Source organism: Hemicordylus capensis, chromosome 3, assembly GCF_027244095.1.
Source record: "Hemicordylus capensis ecotype Gifberg chromosome 3, rHemCap1.1.pri, whole genome shotgun sequence".
Classification (NCBI taxonomy): Eukaryota; Metazoa; Chordata; class Lepidosauria; order Squamata; family Cordylidae; genus Hemicordylus; species Hemicordylus capensis.
In genome coordinates this window covers 312710051-312734360 of record NC_069659.1, presented here as the reverse complement: position 1 = coordinate 312734360, position 24310 = coordinate 312710051, and the positions used below count along the sequence as shown (strand labels likewise).

The 24310-nt window shown below is 41.9% G+C and overlaps 1 protein-coding gene across 2 annotated transcripts in view; it reads left to right on the top strand.

Annotated features, from left to right (window-relative positions):
• The window catches only part of DNER (delta/notch like EGF repeat containing), a 284163-nt gene that overhangs the window by 199651 nt on the left and 60202 nt on the right, over positions 1-24310 (top strand). For both annotated transcript variants that reach the window (XM_053304644.1, XM_053304645.1), the window contains 2 exons: positions 17875-18028; positions 21819-21932. In XM_053304644.1, coding sequence (XP_053160619.1) covers positions 17875-18028; positions 21819-21932 — 268 coding nt within the window. The remainder of the gene's footprint in view (positions 1-17874; positions 18029-21818; positions 21933-24310) is intronic.

Genomic DNA, 24310 nt, shown 5'->3' with positions numbered 1-24310 from the left:
AGACAGAGAGACATTCTAACATGTGATAGAATGCACATTTGCTACATTCCAAGGTATATGACTCTAGGGCAGAGAACACTTCTACCATACTTAGGATGAAGACAGACATGGTTCTCAGAGCCAAACTAGATGTGAAGTGGAATTTCTGTGTTTGGAACCACCAATCTTTCTCTCTGTTTGTTCACCAATTTAATTGGGGGCTGGTCGGGCGCCTTTCCCTTCCATGACCCCGATCCAAAATGAGGTGTTCTGCACCTGCTTTTGCAGGGAAGACTTTGAAAGCTCCAAACATGGGGCTTCTTTGTCGCATCTAGTTTGCCTTGTCAGTGATGAAAGTGTTCTGAACACACATGAAGACACTTCCACCACATTTAAGATGTTACTTCTGTCTTCATCCTTGGAATAAGAAAAAAAGTAAAAGGCTTTAAAAGAGTTATAAATATGAGGTTATTTGTTAGAAGCTGTTAAGATGGCATTTAAACCAGGATTTTGACAATCTGTAGTCTTCTAAAGGCTGTGCTCTTCAGATAAATGAGTGCATGTCACCAAAAATGTAACTCTGTGATTAAAGAAAAATGACAATGGTATATCTAATAACAACTAATGGTACCTAATCATCTCTGCATAAAAGATTGTCTGAATCTCAGTGCTATTATCTGTCTGAAATTTTACGCTTGAAGTGTTGAGACATGCTTCATTGTCAATATTTTCTTAAGAATAAATTGTTCTTTCCATTTTACAGTAAATTGTTACAATGCATCATCTTTTGACATACCTCCTACCCTTGCTGAAAGCATTGTAAGTGTCAAATTTTAAGCTAGATTGATGAACTGATTTTTGTTGGCGCCTTTGAAATTCAGTGACATTTCTCAGAATCCATCAGTTTAATTAGATTGATTTCATATGCTATATAGAAGCAGGGAAATAAGAAACACTAATAATAATAATAATAATAATAATAATAATAATAATAATAGCAAAGAAAATTAAAAATTGGACTGCACCAGGCAACAATGAACTGCATGGCTTTTGGCTTAAACACCTAACAAGCCTTCATAAACAACTATCAAAACAGTTCAATCACATTATGAAAGTAGGTGATATTGAACAATGGCTAACAACTGGGAAAACTCATCTCATCATGAAAGACCCAGCAAAAGGTGCAGTTCCAAGTAATTATAGACTGATAACCTGCCTGCCAACCATGTTCAAATTATTAACTGGAATAATAGCAGATGAAGTAATGCAACACTTAATAACTAATAAGCAGCTTCCAGTTGAACAGAAAGGAAATTGCCCGAACACCAGAGGCACAAAAGACCAGCTGCTGATTGACAAAACGATTTAAGAAAATTTCAAGAGAAGAAAAACAAATCTAAGTGTTGCATGGATTGACTACAAGAAGGCCTTCGACTCATTGCCTCATTCATGGATACTAAATGTTTAGAAACAACTGGTGTCAGCAAAAACATTCAGATATTTATATTAAAAAAGCAATGAGCATGTGGAGTACACAGTTAACAATCAATGGCGAGACACTTGGACAGGTTAGCATTAGAAGAGGTATTTTCCAAGGAGACTCATTATCCCCTCTGTTGTTTGTAATCGCCATGACTCCACTTTCACAAATACTAAACAGAACAGGCCTCGGATACCAAACATCTAAAACATCAAGTAAAATCAACCATCTGCTCTACATAGACGATTTGAAGTTGTATGGAAAGTCCCAATCAGAAAACAAATCACTGCTAAACACTTTCTGTATATTCAGTAGCAATATAGCAATGGAGGTTAGACTAGACAAGTGTGCTGCATTAATAATGAACAGAGGAAACATAACAAAAACAGAAGGAATAGAACTGCCCAATGGAAGCAACATCAAGAACCTGGAAGAGAAAGAACATTACAAATACTTGGGCATTCTCCAGGCTGATAACATTGCACACACTGAAGTTAAAAAAAAATTGGAAGTGAGTACATCAGGAGAGTTAGAAAAATCCTAAAGTCCAAACTCAATGGCGGGAACACCATACAAGCCATAAACACCTGGGCTATACCTGTTATCACATACGGTGCAGGAATAATAGACTGGACCCAGGCAGAGCTAGAGGCACTAGATCATAAGACCAGGAAAATAATGACCATCAATCATGCTCTGCAGCCCCACAGTGATGTAGATAGGCTCTACCTCCCTTGCAGCTCAGGTGGAAGAGGAATGCTGCAAGTCCATCAAACAGCAGAGGAGGAGAAAAGAGGCCTTGAAGAATATATAAAGGACAGTCAAGAAGATCCACTTAAGATGGTCAATAACAAGAAACTATTAATCACCAATGAAACAAAGCAGGCCTACAAGAAAGAACAAGTAAAGAATCGAGCAGAAAAATGGAAAAATAAGCCACTGCATGGTCAGTATTTGCACAATATAAGAGGAGAATCAGACATCACCAAGACCTGGCAGTGGCTTAAGAATGGCAACTTGAAGAAAGAAACAGAGGGTTTAATATTGGCTGCACAAGAACAGGCACTAAGAACAAATGCAATAAGAGCAAAAGCCAAAAAATCCACAACAAACAGCAAGTGCCGCCTTTGTAAAGAAGCAGATGAAACAGTGGACCACCTAATCAGCTGTTGTAAAAAGATCACACAGACTGACTACAAACAAAGGCATGTCAAGGTAGCAGGGATGATAATGCAAACATCTGGAACATCTGCAAAAAAGACAAGCTACCTGTAGCCAAACATTGGTGGGACCATAAAATTGAAAAAGTGGTAGAAAATGAAGATGCAAAAATATTATGGGACTTCCAACTACAAACAGACAAACATCTGCCACACAATATACCAGATATAACTGTAGTCGAGAAGAAAGAAAAACAGGTTAAAATAATCGACATAGCAATACCAGGGGATAGCAGAATAGAAGAAAAAGAAATAGAAAAAATCACAAAATACAAAGATCTACAAATTGAAATTGAAAGGCTGTGGCAGAAGAAGACCAAAATAATCCCAGTAGTAATTGGTGCCCTAGGTGTAATTCCAAAACACCTTGAAGAGCAGTTCAACACCATAGGGGCCACAGAAATCACCGTCAGCCAATTACAAAAAGCAACTTTAGTGGGAACAGCCTATATTCTGCCACGATATCTATAATAATAACAGCAACAATACTGATAATAAAATTCAGCCATCCCAGGTCCTTGGGAAGGACTCGATGTCTGGATAAAACAAACCAGTCAATACCACCTGTCTGACTGTGTAAACAATAATAATTAATATTAATAAAATAAGAAATAAATAAAACTTTATTTGTTAGCCACCCCATAACAAATTGTTCTCTGGGCAGCTTACAATATAGTAAGTGGGAAAATAAGTAAATGGGAAAAATAACGAGGAATTATAACCATTAACTAGTGTCCAGTTATGCAAATTTAGGAAATCAGTGGAACTGATGTCTCTATAAGGCTGCTCTCTTATGCACATTTTACAGCAAATATGCTCCATTTAGCACAATGAGACTTACTTCTGGGTAAACATGCATAGAATTGGGCTGCAGTTCTGTGTGCTGGATTGTAGCCATTGTGTGGTTTTATGAGTCATTTTCTTAGCCACAGTCCTCAATGTGCATAGTTGGAATAGCAGTGATAATAAAAAGAATTTACTTAAAGTAGGGGTTCTCAAATTTGAGTCCTCAGAGATTGTTGGACTACAAGTCTCATCATCCCCAGCGACAATGACTGAAGGGAGTGATGGGAGTTGGCTCTTCAGATGTTCTTGGGTTATGAGAACCCTTCTCTTAAAGGATTGTTGTAAAGATTACTGAGCTTATATATGTGAAGCACTATGAGTTAATAAGTGTGAATGCTAGTTATGTACTATTATTTTTAGCGTTATTATTAGCACATAAAGTAGGATTTGTATACCTTGCTTATAGTTGAAACTGTAAACCCCAAAGGACCACTGAAGCTTTCACAGCTGACCTATGAATGGATTAAATGTGCAAATTCCACTTAACATATTACAGCTGAAGCAGGAAAAGAAGAAAAAAGAGTTAGGGGTGTGCACAAAACCAGGTTGCCCGGTTCTGTTTGAATCCAAACTGGACTTGAACCGAACTGGGCATATTTGTTTTTGTGCCCACAAACACTCCCACTCTAGCTTGGCTCAAATTCAAGCCGGTTCAGGGGATCTAATGTAATTTAAAACATCAACAACAAAAACCACCCACCACCAGGTCTGGTGGCCTCGGGGAGGGTGCTGCCATGGTTGTGTGTGTGTGTGTTTGCTGCAATCTCCCTCTCCTGCCACTGGCCTCCCTCGGTCCTCTAAGGGCCATTTCGGGTTGTGACCCAGCCACACAAATGGCCCAGGTGCATGCTTGGCGGCTGCCAAAATTCCCGCCGCCACCGGAGAAAGGGCTGGAACGACCTGAAAATCAGCTGAAACTGCCCTGATGGGGGGAGGATGGCAAGGGGAGAGGGACACTGTGGAGACCCCCCCTGACTGCGGCAGCAACCCCTGAGGCCACCAGACCTGGCAGTGAGTGTTAGCATATCCCTAACAAGAGCCAGCCACTCAAGCTTCTTCTTTCTCGGCTTTTGTTTAAACCATGAATTGACTATTATAAAATTAAATAAATCTAGGAAGGTAGGAAAAATCCTCTTTTCTTCATGAATTTTATGTCTCTCAGATATCTAAATAAAATGATTAGGACTGATAGTTAAGAAGATATTCTCTGAATGAGACTAGAACTGCTTGTTATATTGCTGGAAAATGGCAGTCACATATTTCATTCTCTTCCTCTCTCATCATCATCAGTTAATGATATACAAACAGTATGGTGACGCATTACTAATGGCGCAGCAGAGAAGCAACCTGCCTAGAGAGCAGGAAGCTGTTGGTTCAAATTGCTGCTGGTGTGTTTCCCAGAATATGGGAAACTTCTATATTGGGTAGTAGCAATATAGGAAGAGGCTTAAAGGCATCATCTCACACTGCGTGGGAGAAGGCAGTGGTAAACCACTCCTGTATTCTACCAAGAAAACCACAGGGCTCTGTGGGCACCAGGAGTTGACACTGACTCGACGGCACAATCTTTCCTTTCCCCCGCTTTCCTTTAATGTGAAATTAGAGCATCTATAGAGTTGTTTTAGGTGTTGTGGAGGAGGAACATGGATTTAACGTAATGTATAGTTGCGGTCGGAGAGAGAAAGGAATCTATTATATATTTTGAAGAGTGAGTTTTGTGGGTGTGTTTGTGCAACAGAAGGTCATACTTCTTGATTGCCATCAGATACCAAATTTTGCGTACACAATCCTGCCACTGAAATTAGCTGAACTATTTTTTATGCTGGAATATGCTGGGGGAAAGGTATTTAATTTTTTTAAAGGTGAAATTCTGAATATGATCATCAGAATATAACTGTAGTTGTGCTGAAAAAAAATTTAACACTCAATAATCAGATAAATGATTCAAAAATGACATCATGTCCAAGAGAAGCAAAACATCTCAGATTCACATTTACTATAGTCATATTTACCATATATGGTAAATTTGAATAATAATTTGAATAATTACCAGGTGTGGTGGTAATTCAATAAAATGAATAATGTTTGAAGTTGACATTCTACACATTTCAAACTGTTCTTTTACTTCCCCTTTCCCAGCACATTAATAAAAATTATCTTACATATATTAAAATTTGTATCTGTTAGCTATTTTGAAGAGCGAGTGAGTTTGTTGATTTGTGTCAGAACCTGTGGTTTTGTCTGAGAGATTAAGTATTAATGTATTTGTTTAAAATATACAGTATTGTTGCAGAATGTGAGTTGTCTGCATGGTTTTAGAACAAAGACCAGAGAAAGGTTTAAGATCACTTTACTTGTGAGACAAACAAAAGAGACACTTAGAGATCAGTATAGAGGTTATCTGACTCACAAACAGGAATAGGAACAAACCGGAACAGGATGGAGAGTTGAAACTCCTAGCTAGCCCAACTAGTACTGAGGGAGCTACAGTGCCCCCTCTGGCTGCATGGCAGATTACATGCAAACTATACACTAAGGAAGCTGCAGGTGTTGCATATCCCAACAAATATGTATGTGACCTTTCTTCCCCAAACCCTTTATTTTATTACACTGCCACCACCAAATTCTATTTTGATTGGGGTTTCTATATCTGACTACAGTATTGTTTCCAAGGATAGCGTCAGGACAAGGAATACAGACTCAATTGAAATTGATGTAAAGTTCTAAACCAAAATAAACTTTATTTTCTTTTCAACAAGCTTCTGTGATTTATTTTACTCTACTAGGTAGGGTCACACGTGCAATGGTTGCTGAAACAAAGTAATAGAATAACTCCTGAACAGATAGTAAACCAATCGTTAGACCTCTGGTTGTAATATAAAGTAAAGTGTAGGCATGTGCCCGGACCGGTTCGGAGGCCATGCTGGAGGCCTCCGAACCGGTCCGGTTCCGAGCCGGCATGGAGGGGGGGTTGTAGCTTTAAGGCCGTGCACGCGCTCCGCTGACATCACACATCGTGTGACGTCAGTGGAGCGCGCGCGGGGCGGCGGCAGGTGCGCACGCGCGGCAGAACGGGCTCATGCGTGATTCTTACTTTGGCACTGGAAGGCTAATGACGGGGGCAGGGGTGGCAGGGAGGAACGTGCCGCCCCAGAATCTTCATCTAAAATCACAGCGGCGGAGGGGGAAGAGTGGCGTGGGGGGGTAAGTACCAACCCCGCCCTTAAAGCTACAACCCCCCCGTGCCCGTCTGAACAGGTTCGGAGCCATGCACATCCCTAGTAAAGTGTGCTGTCAAGTCGATTTTGATTCCTGGCACCCACAGAGCCCTGTGATTTTCTTTGGTAGAATACAGGAGGGGTTTACCATTGCCTCCTCCCATGCAGTTTGAGATGATGCCTTTCAGCATCTTTCTGTATCGATGCTGCCCGTTATAGTACCAGTGGGGATTCGAACTGGCAACCATAGGTGTAACTATAGGGGTGTCAGGGGGGGCACGTGCCCCGGACGCCACTTGGCAGGGGGTGCCAAAAAGTGCCCCCGCCGATTTGCCGGAAAATTTTTTAATTTTTTAATTTTTTTTTATTTTTGCAGAGCAGTCCCCCTCCCCTGGTCCCGGTGCCCCCCCCATTGGCATTGCTCATCCAGCACTGGGCGCCGCGGCATCTTCGTAGTCCAAGTCTCTGACTCTCACTCCCCGGCGCGCCCCGCTGCCCCGCCACCAGTCGCGCATGTGTCGAGAGGAGGACATGCACCAGAGCAAAGTTCCTGAACAACTCCCTCTTCTGAACAACTTCCTGAACGCCCGGACCAGTTCCCCTTTTGCTCATTCATGTCCTTCCTCCCCTATAATCTAACCACGTTTTAACTGAAAAGGTTCAGGGAGGGGGAGAGGGGGGGATGTGGAACCTTGGTTTCCACATCCCCCCATCTCTCCCTTCCTGGACTTTTTCACTATGTAATGCAAGCTAATTTAATTATATGTCATCATCAAAATGGATTAGCTGTTTCAGCCCATCAGGGAAGTCTAAACCTCCACCGATTTAATTAACCAGACTGAAAATCAGATGAACAGAGAATGTTTTAATGAAAGGTGGTATATAAATTTAACAATAAGTAAAACTATCATTAGGAGCAATTAGCGATTACTTAAACATTGGTGCTGCCAAGCAATTTGTAAATAAAACTAGAAGCCCTTTGAAAATAAGCTGGAATTAATTGTAGGTTGGGCAGGGGGTGAAAGTATATACTTCTAAACATTTATTGTTAAATTTATATACCACCTTTCATTAAAAACAACCCCAAAGTAGTTTGGTTTTAGTCATGGATTTTAATTTTAATTGCTCTTTTTGTCAATGTGATGAAGATTAGTTAAATCTGAGTGGTCTTAGGCAACCAATGTTGCATCTGAAATGCCATTTCATTTTTTATTGTCATAAATACTCTCCAACCAATTTAAATAGCAAAGGTGCATATTATCGCTTTATTCAATTGCAGGGAATATCAAAAAAGCAGGATTTGCAACTAAGGCAGTGCATATCTTCTCTAAAATGGCCCTTTTATAGTTTTTCTAACTTTGAAATCGTAACATAAAACAAAGCATAAATGCTTCCCCCTCCATTTGAAACCTTTTCTGGTGTAAATAGCGCGCGGTTTTGGAAAAGGGGAATCTTTCTTTAACAGTGGGAGTCTTTAGCACTATCACCCTAGTCCCTCGAATTACTTTGGAGTCCTTGGTTTTCGTTTTGTTAAAATACAGTCACTCACAAGGGAAAGTCAGGAACAGAACCAGGGTGTGAGGGAGGGGCATCATAATCATAATAATCATCATTGCATCATAATTCTGATGTTTGAGATACAAGCCAACTTCACAGGGTTGTTGTGAGGAAAAACCTAAGTATGTAGTGCATTTTGAAATTTTTGGTAATTTTTGTAATTTTTTAAATTTTTAAAATAAAAGTTTTCTGAAACATGTGTGTGAGTCAGATGTGTGTTGGGGCGGCGGCGGGGGGATGCAGCGGGGGGGGCACAATTTCAGTGCTTGCCCCGGGCGCCGTTTTCCCTAGTTACACCTCTGCTGGCAACCTTCTGCTTTCTAGTCAAGCATTTCCCCACTGAGCCATTAGGTGGCTTGGTTATAATATATTCTCAGGTTTATTGGTTTTATTATTTTATTTCTCTAATAGAGGTTTTCCCTTTAAGTTTCTGAGGTGACTGATATGGAAAAATTAGCTTAAATTGACTTTTAACACTTTGCTGGAAGTGTACAGTATAACCTGTATAAATAGCTCCCCAGCTGTATAGTATAACCTGTATAATAGCTATGCACTTACAGCATAAATGTTTCTTAGTCACACTTGATTGACAGAGATTTTCTCTATTGTGTAAGAATCTACTCACCTAACCTCCCACTCCAACCCTCAGGCCCTCTCCTCCACTCTGGAAACCTTTTATCTGGCTCATTCAAGCCCCATCTAATCTTTTCAATTAACTGCCATCTCTATTTATAACCTCCTGGTCCCTCCATTCTCAAGCGCCCCCCCCCCCCGAATCCTCTAAGAGGAGGTGCCTAGATATAAATTGTTTTTGATTGACATCTTCCGCTGGCTGATCATCACAGTTTGTGAATTTGTTTTTGCAAAATAAAGTTAAACTTCCCAATGGGGCGGAGGTAGGAGAGAGGGGGCCTGTGTTCACCCCTCTCCCTGGCAGCCCCTCGGAGTCAGGGAGATAATGAAGAAAATAGGGAGGGGTGTTGCTGGGGGGCCTGGGTTCTTTGAACCCATCGGTTCAATTATAGCTACACCCCTGCATCCCAATTACCTGCAGATACCAAATTTGGCATGAACAATCCTGCCAGAGCTGAATGCACTAATTGTTACACCAGAATATGCTGGGGGGAAGCTGTAGATTGTGAGCCCTTTGGGGACAGGGATTCATCTTATTTATTTATTATTCTCTGTGTAAACCGTCCTGAGCCATTTTTGGAAGGGCAGTATAGAAACTGAATGAATAATAATAATAAGTAACTTTGTTTTACACAAAATGATTTTGCCTAGTCAACGATGAGACTCACCTAATAGCAGCTAAATATTTTAATGGATGTTTTCCACTGGAGTACTACTGCCACTATCTTTTGTACCGCAACTAATGCCTGTACTGTTTTGCAATGCTCAGATTGAATAGATTGCTGAATCTGAACCTCAGATCTGAAAACTTCTGAAGTTCTACAAAGACTGTATGAACTTCTGATGCAAAGCTGATAGCTATCTCTGTACTGAGATGAATCAATTTAAGCACAGCACAGTGCTGGAGGTGTTCATATGTAGATTCAGATGCAGTTTTTAGCTTTCAGGAAGTTTTCTGCCCAGGATCTAAGTTGTAGCCCATATTTTGTTCTTTTACAGAAACAGATGTTGCCAATAGGCACCTGTATTTCAAAATGGAGTTGCTGAAGGATTAATGAAGTGATTAGTTTCTTTGAAAGAGTGCACCATACACAATGAAGTTAACAACATACGCAGTGCAAAGTCTCAAGAGAAGCAAATACGTTTTTACACCATAAAAATACACAAAAACCAGACATTTATTTGTACGTTTAATGGAGTTGCTGCTGATGAGAGCTGAAAATCAAATATCTTTCCTAATGGGGGAAACAAAGCACAAATGTTTGCTGAAGGGCAGAGACAGACTAGCAGCCCATTGGTGCTTAATCCTGGCTGGAGTAGAGTGCTGAATGCTGCCAGGAAGGATCGAGATGGCGTCAGAGGTGGAGAGAGGTGGCGTCAGAGGTGGTGTCGGCATAGAACTTCCAGCCTGGTGGTACCTCTGGTGGCTGGGGGCATGGCTAGTACCATGGTGGTGAGGCAGCGTCATGGCCCAGCTGCTGCAGACTAGTGAGGCAGGGATGCCAGCTTCACTTTGAGCGCATATCTCCTCGAGCCACCCTGAAGACGTAGCACATCACTCCTGAAAGGTTGTCCCCTTCTAGTGTTTCTGCCAGCTGCGGTTTCTGTTGCCTTGGGTACATTGTGTGTTGCCAGCCCCCAAGGGGGCAATAAAGGCCAAGAGGCAGTGCAAGGATGATGGTGTGTGTGTGTGTGTGTGTGTGTGTGTGTGTGAGAGAGAGAGAGAGAGAGAGAGAGAATTTTGAACTGGCCAATTCTTCGGCTGCAGGCTCCTTGTTTAGCTAAATGCAGGAATATCACTAGTGTATTCCCCCCCCCATATGATTAATAATATAATGAATACCATATGCATTTTATACTTAAATGAGACCAAATAATCAAGGCCTGCACTGTTTCGCTTTCCTTAGAGGTTTCATTAATGAAAGGATTAATTAAAACATTTATTTTCTGCTGTTCTTTTCTCGAATCCAAAAAGCTAATGATGGGTTAACTTATTCATCAAAAATCTGTCAGTGTAGCTTTACAGTTTGTTAGTATACAGATGGCATACAGTTAAATATACATGTTCACCAGAAAGAAAACTTGTTATAGCATTAACCACAGCTTTTATCTACAGTGCCTGGGATGTAATTTCCAGAAATCTTCATTAATTTCACCTAAATACGGTGGGAATCACAACAGTCCCAACATAATCACAACACAAGATTAATAGTTATCTAAGATGGTTTCTATACAGGGAAGGCACAATGCACTGAGAAGTCTTCCTTCCTCAAAGCAATACTGTTCTGTTCTTCCACAACTCCCATTAATTTCATTGATGCTGTTCAGGAGAGCTTCCCAAATGGATTCTATCCTTCAATTTTTAAATTTAATGTAGTATAATGCAATACATTGTGGCTTTAAAAAAAACAACTTGGTGCATATTTCAGTAAGTTTAATATATTTTATGTATTATCTGAAAAGTTTGTTCACTGTCTGTTGTTTTTAAAAAGAAGACTTTGAAGGAAGATAGCCATCTAGAGATTTTTTTGGTGAGGTGGAGTGGCATAATGAATTATTTTTAATTCGACAGAGACAGAAAACATGAAACCTAGAAGGATTTAAAATGACAAATGGGTGCGAAGTATCAGAACAGAAAAATAGAGAAAGTATTTGAACTACTTCTAACAAATTAGATGGCAATTTAAAATAATGGGAATGGGAGTTTACATGAATTGGGATTCTTTTGAAGATAGTTTCCAATTCACATGGACAGAAATCTCAAGATGTATAAGCTATCCCATGTTGCTCCCTGTTTTAGAGATGCAAATGCTTCTGATAAGAAATAGCATACATTGGCAATACAGTAGATCCATATGATTTACAGGTGTGTGTGTGTGTGTTTTTAGGCAAGGCTAGACATAACAAGCAGGGGTGGTTCTTTCATGAGATGAGGTGAGGGAGTTGCCTTATGTAACCCCTCTTCTTATTCAAGAAAACAAAGGCAGTGGGCTTCAAGTATCTCTTTTTATGACTATAATTCTATCAGTGGTTGAAAATTCTATTGCCAAACTTAAAGGATTGGTAAGCATTACATTTCTTCTTTTGGGTAACCTGGGCCTAAGCCATTCGGGGCTTTAAAAGTGATAATCAGCACTTTATATTTCACTCAGAAACATACCTGCAGCCAGTGCAACTGTTTATGAACAGGCATGATATGGTCTTTCTGAATTATCCCGGAGACCAATCTGGCTGCTGCATTTTGAACTAACTGACGTTTCCTAACTATGTACAAAGGCAACCCTACATACTGTAGAGCACATTGCAGTAGTCTAGCCTGGAGTTACCAGCTGATGCAGCACTGGTATGAGAGTGAGTGGATTCATGGTGTCTCATTGAAAATCTCATTTGCTATCATAGAATCCACACTCAGAACACCTCAGAAACAACAGAACCAAGTACCCCATGGGTTAGCAACCCATGGGGGTGGTTGGCACCCTATGTGCCATACACCACCACTCGCTCTGGGCCACCCCAGCACTCCCCAAGTGCACTTATGAGGCTGCTGAAAGCTGCATTATAGCTTATGAGGAAAAACCTTAAAGACGTGTAAACTTCAACAATTCACCAAAAATCAGCCCTCTGCCCAAATCCTTTGAAAAAATTCAGGTAGCTTCCTTGCCCCTACCTAGCACTACCACCAACCCCACACTGCTCTAGGCCACCCCTTTGCCCCCGATGTGAAGCTATACATTTGCTGACACCTCCATGCTGCTTTATGGAGAAAAACCTTAAAGACACGTAAACTTCAAAAATCACTTAAAAATCAGCCCTTTGCCCAATTCCTTTCAAATAATTCTGATAGCTTCCTTGCCCACCCTAGGAACTACCACCCACCACACTGCACTCTAAGACACCCCTTCCCCACCCCCCGACGTGAAGCTATACATTTGCTGCAATCCTAATTATTCTCTATGAGGAATTCAAAAATACTTTAACAATTCACCAATAATCAGAGGAGTGTCCAATTGCCTTGGGGTTTTGTGGGTGGTAGGCACCCCTGTCTGTCTACCACCCAGCCCACTTTTGTGCCCCTAGGTGCTCCACAATAGGGGATATGGACTGGTTCGAGTCTCATTATACTCTATGAGAAAAATAATTAAAAATATTTCAAATATTCATTAAAAATCGTAGGACTGTCCTATTGCTTCAGGGTTTGGGTAGTTGTTGGCAACCATGGGTGCTCCACAATAAGGTATAATGGCCTGGTTCAAGTCCCATTATACCCTATGAGAAAAAAATAAAAATAATTTTCAAAAATTCATAAAAAATCGTACGAGTGTCCGATTGCTTTGGGGTTTGGGTGACAGGTACCCCTGGGTGCCAGCTACCATCCTACCAATTTTTGGGTGTACAAACCAGTTCAAACCAGTTTGCATCGAACAACCCCCTGGTTCGGTTCGAATTCGAACCTGCAGCTCAAACCTGATGGCTGGTTCGGTTCGAATCCGAACCGCCGAACCAACCCAGTTCGAATTTGAACTGGTTCAGATTCGAACCGGTTCGCACATCCCTAGTGACCACACATTGGATCTTGTCTTTACCTTGGAGCAATGGCAACGTGATCTGAGGATTGGGGATATAGTCATCTTACCCTTGCCATGGTCAGATCACTATGTCTGTATATCACTGTGGCTCCTGTACTTCGCACGGGTGATGGACCCGTTTTATCAGTCTGCCCCAGACGCTTAATGGATCTGGTTGGATTCCAGAGAGCGCTTGGGAAATTTCCCAGCAAACTTGTGGGCAGCTCTCCAGCACAACCTGTTGAGGCTTGGAACGCTGAAGCCACGAGCGCACTGGATGAAATTACTCCTAATTGGCCTTTTAAAGTCTGTGGGTCTCGTGCCCCTTGGTTCTCAAAGGAGCCAAAGGGCATGAAACAGGTCAAAAGATGCCTATAGCAATGCTGGAGGAAAACTAGGAGCAAAGACGATTGAACACGGTTGCACACCGTGGCAATGAGAGTGATGAAGTCTGCTTATTTCTCTGCTCTCATTGCATTGGCAGAATCCCATCCAGCGGCATTATTTCGGATCACCCATACAGAAGCCCTTCCAACAGGCCACTGTGATGTTTTTGCCAAATTCTTTGCTGATAAAGTTGCCCATTTCTGCTCTGAGTTGGACTCTGATTGTGCTATGTCCATTGAGGTGACAGAGGTAATGTCTTGTGATGTCATTTGGGATACGTTTGAGCATGTGGAGGCTGATGATGTGGATAGGGTTCTCTGTGGTATGGGTTAGGCATCTTGTTTGCTTGATCCTTGCCCTTCTTGGTTTATTTGTTCAGCTGGGGGGGTGTTTGGTCCTGGGTCCAGGAGCTAGTGAATTCATCACTCAGAGAGGGAGAGGTTTTCCTGAAGTCTTCTTCCCTGGACCCAGAGATATTAGATAATTTTAGACCTATCTCCAATGTTCTCTTTTTGGGGAAGGTTTTGGAGAAAGTCATTGCTGCTCAACTACAGAGAATCCTAGATGAAATGGATTTCCTTGACCCTTCTCAGTTGGGGTTTAGGCCGCGGCACAGCACAGAAGCTGCATTGGTCGCTCTGGTGGATGACCTCTTTTGGAGCCTCAATGAGGGGAGCATACCTCTCTTGGTTCTATTAGGTCTCTTTGATACCATCAACCTTGCTATCCTTCTGGATCGTCTGCAGAGGTTGGGAATTGGGGGCACAGTTCTGTGCTGGTTCCGTTCCTACCTTAGTGGACAGTTTCAGACAGTTTGCCTTGGAGGTGAGTGCTCTAGCCCATGGCCTCTCTCTTGTGGAGTGCCGCAGGACTCAGTCCTTGCTCCCTTGCTTTTTAACATTGGTATGAAGCTGCTGGGTGAGGTCATTCTTGACCTGCAGGTCCTGGCAACCGTAACTCATGCCCTCATCACCTCTCGATTGGACTATTGCAATGTGCTCTACCTGGGGTTCAGCTGGCCCAAAATGCCACGGCCTGGCTGCTTATGGGCAGCAGAAAATATGACCATCTTTCACCTTTGTTGCGATCATTACATTGGTTGCCAGTTCACTTCTGGGTCCACTTCTGGGTCCAGTTCAAAGTACTGGTTATCACATATAAAACCCTGGGTTTGGTGCCTGTGTAACTTCAGGGCCACCTCTCCCGTACAACTTCAACCCACCCTGAGGTCGTCTCAGGTGGGCCTTCTCAGAGTTCCGGGCCCAGGGGAGGTGTGTGGGACCCGGGCTCGTGGGAAGGGCCTTCTCTGTTGCAGCCCCCTCCTTATGAAACACCCTGCCTTCTGAGATTCATAATGCCACCTCCCTTCTTTTCTTTAAGAAGCTTTTGAAAACTTATCTATTTTGTCAGGCTTTTAGTTTTTAATGCCCCCCCCTTTTCTTCTTTTTTCTCTTGTTTTTGTTATTGTTTTAATGTATGTAAACCGCCTCAAGACTATGAAAGTCAGGTGGTCAATAAATTTGCTAAATAAATAAATACATTTACTTGCATAGTAAACATACATAGGCTTGGTCTGAGAAGCACTGAGATTTGCTTTACAAAGGTTCACTTCTTCCAGCCCTAAGGCAACCTTTGCATTTATGACAAGCTAAATAACAGTGCAAAGCACTGTTACAATTTCTAAATGTTTGTTCTATTTTCCAAAAGACTCATTCTGAGTTACAAATTCCATCACTGAGATTGAGAGAAATATCCAGTTGCCCAGCATAATTCTTTCTGTCCCTCCCTCCATAGGGATGTACAAACAGGTTCGACTTAGAACCGGTTTAGTTTGACTGTTTGGGTTTGAACTGAACCATCCCGTGTTCGGTCTGACCCCAGACTGAACACCCCCCAACTTTTCGGGGTGGGGTGGGGTTCATGGACATTTTCTTTTTTAAAAAAAATAATAATTTTTTTTTACTTACCCCCTTTGGAGGAGTTGTTGGAGGCGGTGGTAGAGTGTGCGTGGAGGTTCCCCCTTCCCCTGCCCAGGCTACACAGAGGCCAATCGCATAGGCACAGCAGCCTCCGAAGAGCTGGTTGAACGGCCGGTATGGGCATGAAGTGAGGTCAGCAGGGGGGGGGAGGGCCGCAGACCCCACCACCACCTCCAACAACTCATCTGAAGGGGGTAAGTAAAATAATAATAATTTTTAAAATTTTAAAATAAAATAAAAAATGTTTGCAAACCGGGTGGGGGCGGTTCAAGGGAGTGGCCCGGGTCCAGACTCGAACCAAACTGGACCAGCTGGTCTGTGTGTGCACTGCTCCAGGCACAAACTAGTGCAAGGTGTCTGAGTACTGCAAGCTGGGCAAAACTGAACAGAGCAGGGTAAGTCAGGTCTGGTCGGATCTGATCAATAAGAACAAGTCAAGCAGGGATCAGTACCATGGTCAGTGTACAACCACGAGCAGGAGCTGGAGAGCTCCAGGCCAAATGCTGAACATCCACTAAGGAGAATGAGATGTTGCTTCAACAACAACAGTTCATTCAAACCGCCCTGAGCCATTTTGGAAGGGTGGTATAAAATCAAATAAATAAAAAAAAATAATAATAAAACTCAGCCTGAATAAAATTCAGGGCTTAAGTAGCTCTAACCCAGGACTCCTACCACCTTCCAGGACCTTCTGTGGGGCAGGGACCTTTTTTGCAGGCTCCTACTTTGTGGTGTGTGTATCTTCACTGCAGAGGATTGAGCTCGAGGGAAACAAGGAGGACAAGGGAAACGGTGAAGCCCCAGGATGTGGATGAGGCAGTAACTCCCAGTGGTCTGGGGCCAGCCCTGCTCCCTCATCCCCAGAACTCTATGCCTAGCAAGGGCACCTGCAGGGTTGGGTTCATGACAGTGTGTAATATAGATGTCTCCTTGCCATTTATGGCGTTCGTAAACAAAATTGGTGATGATGATGCTACAATACACTTTACATGGAGGTTTGATCTACTTGTGGATCCCAGCCCCATCAGTGACTGAGGTGGTCACTGTTCATGTTCACCCTTTCTTGGAAAAGATCTCTATCAAGCCCAGCAGAGCTCGAATCCAAACACATATGCGTGGGTATTAAATTTTAGCCAAATAATTTGTGTCTCCACCCCTCCCCAAAGTCTTTTTCTGTGAATGTTTAAAATATCAATTTGAATTGTATTCCATGTTTGTAATGGTAATTACAGCAACAGAAGAAGAGTTAAAAAAAAAAAACACCACCCCAAGATAAAATAACGTTATTATGAAAACATATTTTGGATAACGTAGGGTTTCTACCAATTCATCAGGTGCTTTTTTTCTTGAGTAAACCCAAGAAATTGTTTTTCTTAGAGATCTTGTAACCCTTTTTAACTTATTAAGGTTGTTCCTAATGGTGCAGGATTGGGGAGGGTGGGGCAGGGTGGAAGTCAGGATTGCACCTTCCTTCCCGCCCAGGATCCTTGTTATCTTTGTGGCAGAGCTGTTGGCGTGCCCACATGAGGGTGCTGCTGGGAGACCTGTGGTGATCTGGAGGCTGGGGAAATGCAAACCCATCTCTCAGAAGTTCCAGAATGCACTGTGTAAGGAGCGTGGTGCATTGGGGGATTTCCCAGTAGCTGGGTGCTCTAGGCGCCCAGCTCTGTGATTGCCCAGGCTGCAGGCAGCCTGAGCAGACCCACAACAGGGTACCGGTGTAGAAGAGCACACTTGCATCCTCCTACCTTGGTAAGAGCCCAAGTAAAAAAAACTTGGGCTTCTGAGAGGGGCAGTGCTGGGACTGGGCCTGATCCCGGTGTACCACACAAGCAGCCCTACCTGGGTAGGGTTGTGCAAGCCCAGGTAGAGCTGGTTGTGTGAACATCCTTGTTGTTTCCTGTTAACAATTGTTCTTTGTACCCATCGTGATATCTCTCTTCACAGTAATAATCACAGTCAGAAAGAAGCTTTGAAGTTGCATAGTAAAACTGAGTGTCCTTCTTTTAGGCAAAATTTTTCTGTGATTGTGAAGATCAGTACCTGGGTGCTCTCTGTGAAGAATTCGATGCCTGTCAAAGCAGTCCCTGTCAGAACAATGGAACTTGTGTGGACGCCCCAGAAAAACATGATGGGAACAATTTCAGCTGCATTTGTCTCCCTGGTATGTTTTGTACTCTGCCTAGAAAGATGTATCTTTAAATTGAATGTTTAAGCTTTTGTTTTGTAGAACATCAAACATTTCCAGATACAGAACAACTGCATCTTTTGAGACTGAGAGAAAACTGCCCAAAGAAGCAAAGCATGACCACGGGTACTCAATTTATTCCTTGCTGGCAAGAGTTAGTGCATGCTCCATCTGGAGTGCAGACACAGGGTACTGTCCCATCACCTGCAATGCTGACAGGCATTGTACAGGTTGCCTAAGCATCGCTTGTCTATTTCATATAGAAAGGGTAAGGATTTTTTCCAGAAACCGCATAGAGCTCAGATTCTCTAAAGTGCAAATGAGCAGCCTAGCCTGGGCTAGGCTATTGTGTGTAGCACACACCCGTCTTACCCCGGGTTTTAGCCGTGAGCTCATCCTTAACCTCGGTGCCAGGATCGTGTGGGTGCCTAGAGCACCCCACTCCTGGGGGATTCCCCCAATGCATTGTGCTCATTGTGCAGTGCATTGTGGAATATCTGGAGGCTATGATGCATTGTCCCAACCTCCAAGCAACACAGATCGTGTGGGAGCGTGATCCACGCTCTCATCACCAAGGGAAGATCATCTGGGGGGAAGGTGAGTTACGCACAGCCCTCTCCCTGCCCACACGATCATGTGCATAGTGGTTAGAGTGCTGGACTAGGACCGAGGAGACCTGAGTTAAAATCCCCATTCAGCCATGAAACTAGCTGGGTGACTCTGGGCCAGTCACTTCTCTCTCAGCCTAACCTACTTCACAGGGTTGTTGTGAAAGAGAAACTCAAGTATGTAGTACACTGCTCTGGGCTCCTTGGAGGAAGAGCGGGATATAAATGTTAATAATAATTATTATTATTTACCAGGCATAGGATTATGTTACATTTGCAGCAATATATGAATGGCTTAGAGGCAGTCAGCCCCTCAAGGTTGGCAAAGGCAGGTAGAGCTCAGCAGGTAAAGATAGTAGGGTCAGGCAGGACTGGGCTGATGGAAGAAGAGGCAATGTATTCAACACTTAGTTGTGGTCAGACTCTTCTCCTGCCCAAAGCCAGCCTGCCATTCTTTCTCTATGGCAGCGCAAGTGTCGTAGGGAATGGTTCATCTCCTATAAGAGAAACCAGCCCAGGAAGCTATTTCCCATCCCTTGAGCTCACTGAAGCAGAGCAAGCACATCCTCCAGAAATCCAGTGAAGTGAAATGATGCAAGTGCGGGTATGCCTCTCATGTATATGATGAATATTCCATATCCTAGGACCTAGATGCTGCATTTTAGTAATCATTTTAAAACTTTAAACACGCAGACAAGTGGTAGATATTAACTTTTGAGTTTTACTTAAATGCTGCTAGAAAGCAGATGTGACCTCTCTGTGCACACAATCTTCATTTATTATATTTAATATAGATATGCAAATGCATTCAAGTATATCTTTAACAAGAAGGATATGTAAATACAGTTAAGTAATGCTTTAAATTCTATTAACTGCAAAATACATTCAAGAAGATAAATTATTCTGTAATTGAACTTGAGTTACTTGAATATGGCACACAGTCAAGGTCATAGTGAGTGAAGTCTATTCTGGATTCATTCAGTGGAAGTGAATACAAATTACCCATAATGTCGAAAACTTGAAAAAACCAGAGCACTCCTCACTCATTGTAATTGGATTTTTAATTTTGCTTCAGATGTTTAATTGTTTTAAATTAAATTTAAACATTTAATTGTTTGATTACGTGTGTTTTATTTTAATGTAAACCACCCTGAACCACTTTAGGAAGGGCAGTATATAAATGGAATGAATGAATAAATAATAAATAAATAAATTAAATAAATTAAAATTATTTTTGTGAAGAAATTTGGTCTTTCCTTGAAAGCTTTTGCAGTCATTGGAATCATATTTGTTGCATCCAAGAGTTTCATAAGATTCTACTATTAGAGCATAATCACAAGTACACCAAGAATTTTGGTGCTATGGTAGACTTCTATTAAAATAGGCCTCAAAGGTCCTTGCTACTAACATAACAGGAGAACTACACACCCATGCACACCTGCAGAGGACGTTCTGATGGGTGTGAACTTGGCCTGTCCCTCTTCCTGATCATGCAGGCAGGGGCAGTATCTAACTGATCCATTGTATTTGTAAACATTGCCAAGGGTGGCTTTCAGTATCATGGCAAAAGAGGGGAAGCAGATGCATGAGTGACTTGCACATCTCCAGCTGTGCTGTAATATCAGAAAAGGAAACATATGTGTTTTGACTGTACTGAGATGCATGAGTTACACAGATATTTTGAACATCATAGGGAAGACACACACAAGTGTCCCCTTATATATGGTAGAATGAAGCAGGAAAACAAGTGTGTAACTTACTTATGTTGTCAGTTTTTTCTGCATATGGATAATATTCTAGCGTGGCTTCAAGACAGAAGTGAAGCTGTGGATGTGTAAGCCAGTATTGCCATATCTGAAAACCAGATATGATTTCTGTTGACATAACGACTGGTTTACATAAGAACATAAGAACAGCCCTGCTGGATCAGGCCCAGGGCCTATTTAGTCCAGCATCCTGTTTCACACATGATTCACCAGATGCCTCTGGGAAGCCCACAAGCATGAGATGAGGGCATGCCCTCTCTCTTGCTGTTGCTCCCTTACAACTGGTATTTAGAGGCATCCTGCCTCTGAGGCTGGAAGTGGCCTATAACTGATCATCTTGGTTGCCCTCTTCTGCACCTTTTCCAGTTCTACAATGTCCTTCTTAAGATATGCTGACCAGAACTGTATACAATACTCCAAATGAGGTCACACCATAGATTTCTATAAGGGCATTATAATACTAGCACTTTTATTTTCAACCCCCTTCCTAATTATTCATAGCATGGAATTTGTCTTTCTCACCGCTGCCGTGCATTTTGTCGACACTTTCAACTAACTGTCCATCACAACCCCAAGATCTCTTTCCTGGCTAGTCACTGACGGCTCAGCTCCCATCAGTGTATATGTGAAGTTGGGGTTTTTTGCCCCAATATGCATCACTTTACACTTGCTTACGTTCTAGATCATTTATGAACAAGTTAAAGGGCACTAGTCCCAGTACAGATCCCTGGGGGATGCCACTTATTCCCTCCATTGTGAAAACTGTCCATTTATTCCTAGCCTCTGTTTCCTGTCTTTCAGCGAGTTACTGATCCACACATGAACATGGCCCCTTATTCCATGACTGCAAAATTTACTCAAGAGCCTTTGGTGGGGATCTTTGTCAAAAGGCTTTTGTACATCCAAATATACTGTGTCAACCGGATCACCTTTATCCACATGCCTGTTGGATAACAGACATGTGGATAACTTGGTGGTATATTTCTCGAGGAAAGATGTCCTTCTGTTTAATCCCTTCCCATGAGAATTTTTGGCTTTGCTTCAAAAACTGATATATTTAATGCAGCTGATGGTATCTGTGGCTGACAGGTGTTTGTGAGAACCTCAGCTTATAACTGTGCTACACATATCAATGCTGTCAGAATATTGCTTCTGGTAACATATTGCTCAGTGGTGTCCCAGATGCTTATTGTCTTGATTTTATATTCATAGCATTAAGGTTGATTATCTGAATGTTGATTACTGCAAATAACTATGAGACAGGATCAACATATAATTCCAGGAAAATACTTGATTGCTATTTGATTGCTACAGTGATTCATTTATTAATAAAACATTTTCCTCTCCCCCACCCCTTTCTTTTTAAATCCAAACAATTATTCTGTGGTGTAGGATATACTGGAGATGTGTGTCAGTCAGAAATTGACTACTGCAGTCAACAACCATGTATGAATGGAGGCACCTGCTTTTCCAGTATCAATGGTTTCAGTTGCCAGTGTCCAGAAGGTAAGCAATAGAAGCTTCCTTGCTATTGTTGTTGTTAAGAAATACACAGGGGGTATCTTTTGATATAGTTCTTGATGGCTCCATAGATTTACAGGGGACATTTAAAGCATGACTTCTGTAGCATTTATTTCAGATTTTTCTTTTTGACCTAATACTAGGACCCAAATCACATGATATGTTAAGCTGTTGGGCTTGTTTTTCACTCATAAATAACTGTCATGCGGGGCCACTCATTCTGGCTGGATTGGGACTATGGCATGGATATAAAGGGTTAAAGCCCCCTCACCGACAATATGGTCTTCATCTGATTTGGTCCCCTTTGTAGCTGCTATTTCTTGAGTAAAATATGTCTGTCCACCCTAATAGCGTAATGCAATGTGTATTTTGGCCCTGAACCCATCCATGTTCTCTCTAGATCTCATCCTAGAACTGCAGAAAAATTTGCAGTTGCAAACGTTATCCTTAATAAAGCAGCATTTGTGCAATAATACTGATGTTTCCATTGCATTTAATGGAATATGCGGAGGTGGGAAAACCTAGAGTCAGAATCATGAATCTATTCTATTCTATTCTATTCTATTCTATTCTATTCTATTCTATTCTATTCTATTCTATTCTATTCTATTCTATTCGTATCCCAGCTTCCTGCCTGACATGAGGCATCCAAGGCAGCTGACAATACGATATAGTTACTATACTGTGTATATACCTATACCTATACCTATACCTATACCTATACCGAGAGACGATGTATAGAGGTCAAATGTCTTGCACATTATATTTCTGTTCGTTAATCAACAATAAATGTTTACAGAAAGAGAGAGAGAGTGAGAGAAAGGGATGATGATTCATGTGTCTCTGTGGGGATGACGCAAGAAAAGTCCCAGGGGAGGATAATAATATCAAATACCAATAAAGCAGTAACAATACCAATGATTTATTTTTTTAAATCCAAATTTTTTAAATCACAAATACAAGGATAGTCGTTCCCCCACCAAATCCTTGAGAGATAAGGCAGATTAGCCAACCTTCAGATTAAAAGATGGTCTGAACATGATTGTCTTCACTAGCTATCTAAGTAAAGGAGAGAGGGGCTCAAGCACAACTTCCTGGGTAGGGAGATTCAGAGGGAGGGGCCATCACTGTGAAGACCCTACCACATATGACTGCTACCCTTCCTCTAAGGAGTTCAGAGCATCATGCAGGAAGTTATTTCAGTTTATAGCACAATGACTCTAGGAGGCAGACTTACTTTAAGAGGGATTGGCTCAGTTCAGATGAAATGCCTAACTATATAATTTGTGAACAAGCCTGGAATGGACCATGTTTCCCCTTCTCTCTATCTCCTCCAGTTGCACACTCTGCTTAATTACTTACTAGGGATGTGCTCAAATGTGATTTGGCGTTGGAATTGCAGGCACATCCCTTTAAAAACGTGGTCTTACACAGCCCCTTAAAAGTGGAGGAGAGCATGTGCGGAGGCCATGTGCATGTTGGTGTCGCACAGGGGCAGTCTGTTAAAGTGGCCATTCAGTGTAGCAAAGCCATAGAGTTGCCCTGTATTTCTTATTTTCCTAAGTACACAGCAAAGATATGAACGTGTCAAATGGGAACACAGTGTGATGCAGACATACTTCTTGTAATTTGTTTCTGCCTGGAAGTGCCTGTTGTGTTCCAAATTTATTGGAACTGGAAACTTCCGAAGCCTTCATATTAGTCATCAGTACTAAAATGTAGATTCAGGGTAGAGCTCAGAGCTAGTGAGACTTCTGTTCTCGATCTGCTCTAGTTATCTTCCCTCAATACCATTTCTTGTACACTTGGGTAGTGTTGTGGATAGAGAGCTTTCTTATTAGTTAATCATTATTTATACCTTTTTATATGCATACCTGCTTAATAATTAATGTGTATTTGTAATTGTGTCATACAGGGCCCTTCGATAATAAGTGACCCATTTAGCAGCTATTCTGAGACCTATAAACTGACACCAAGTCAGCAGTTTAGATCTGGCATCTTGAATAATTTCTATGAGATTTCCCCCCTTGTGAGTATATAAATAGTGGCATCACTGAGTGAGACAATCCAACATTGGGATTTAGTTGAATCTAAATTTTCTTTCTAATGTCCAAATCAATTTTAACCATTCTAACCATTTACATAGATGCTAAATGATGGAGGTTCTCTGAGTCTTCTATGTGCTTCTGATCTAGATGGTGTTTGGCCTGTTCCTGACAGAATTGAAGTCCACCTTAAGGAGGAGGCTCACAGTCTGGGGGTGTTTCTTGATCTGGGGATTCTACTAGAGGTGCAGGTTGGCTTGGTGACAAGGAGCACTTTTTCTTGAGCTTTGGCTGATTCTCCATCTGTGAACTGATCTG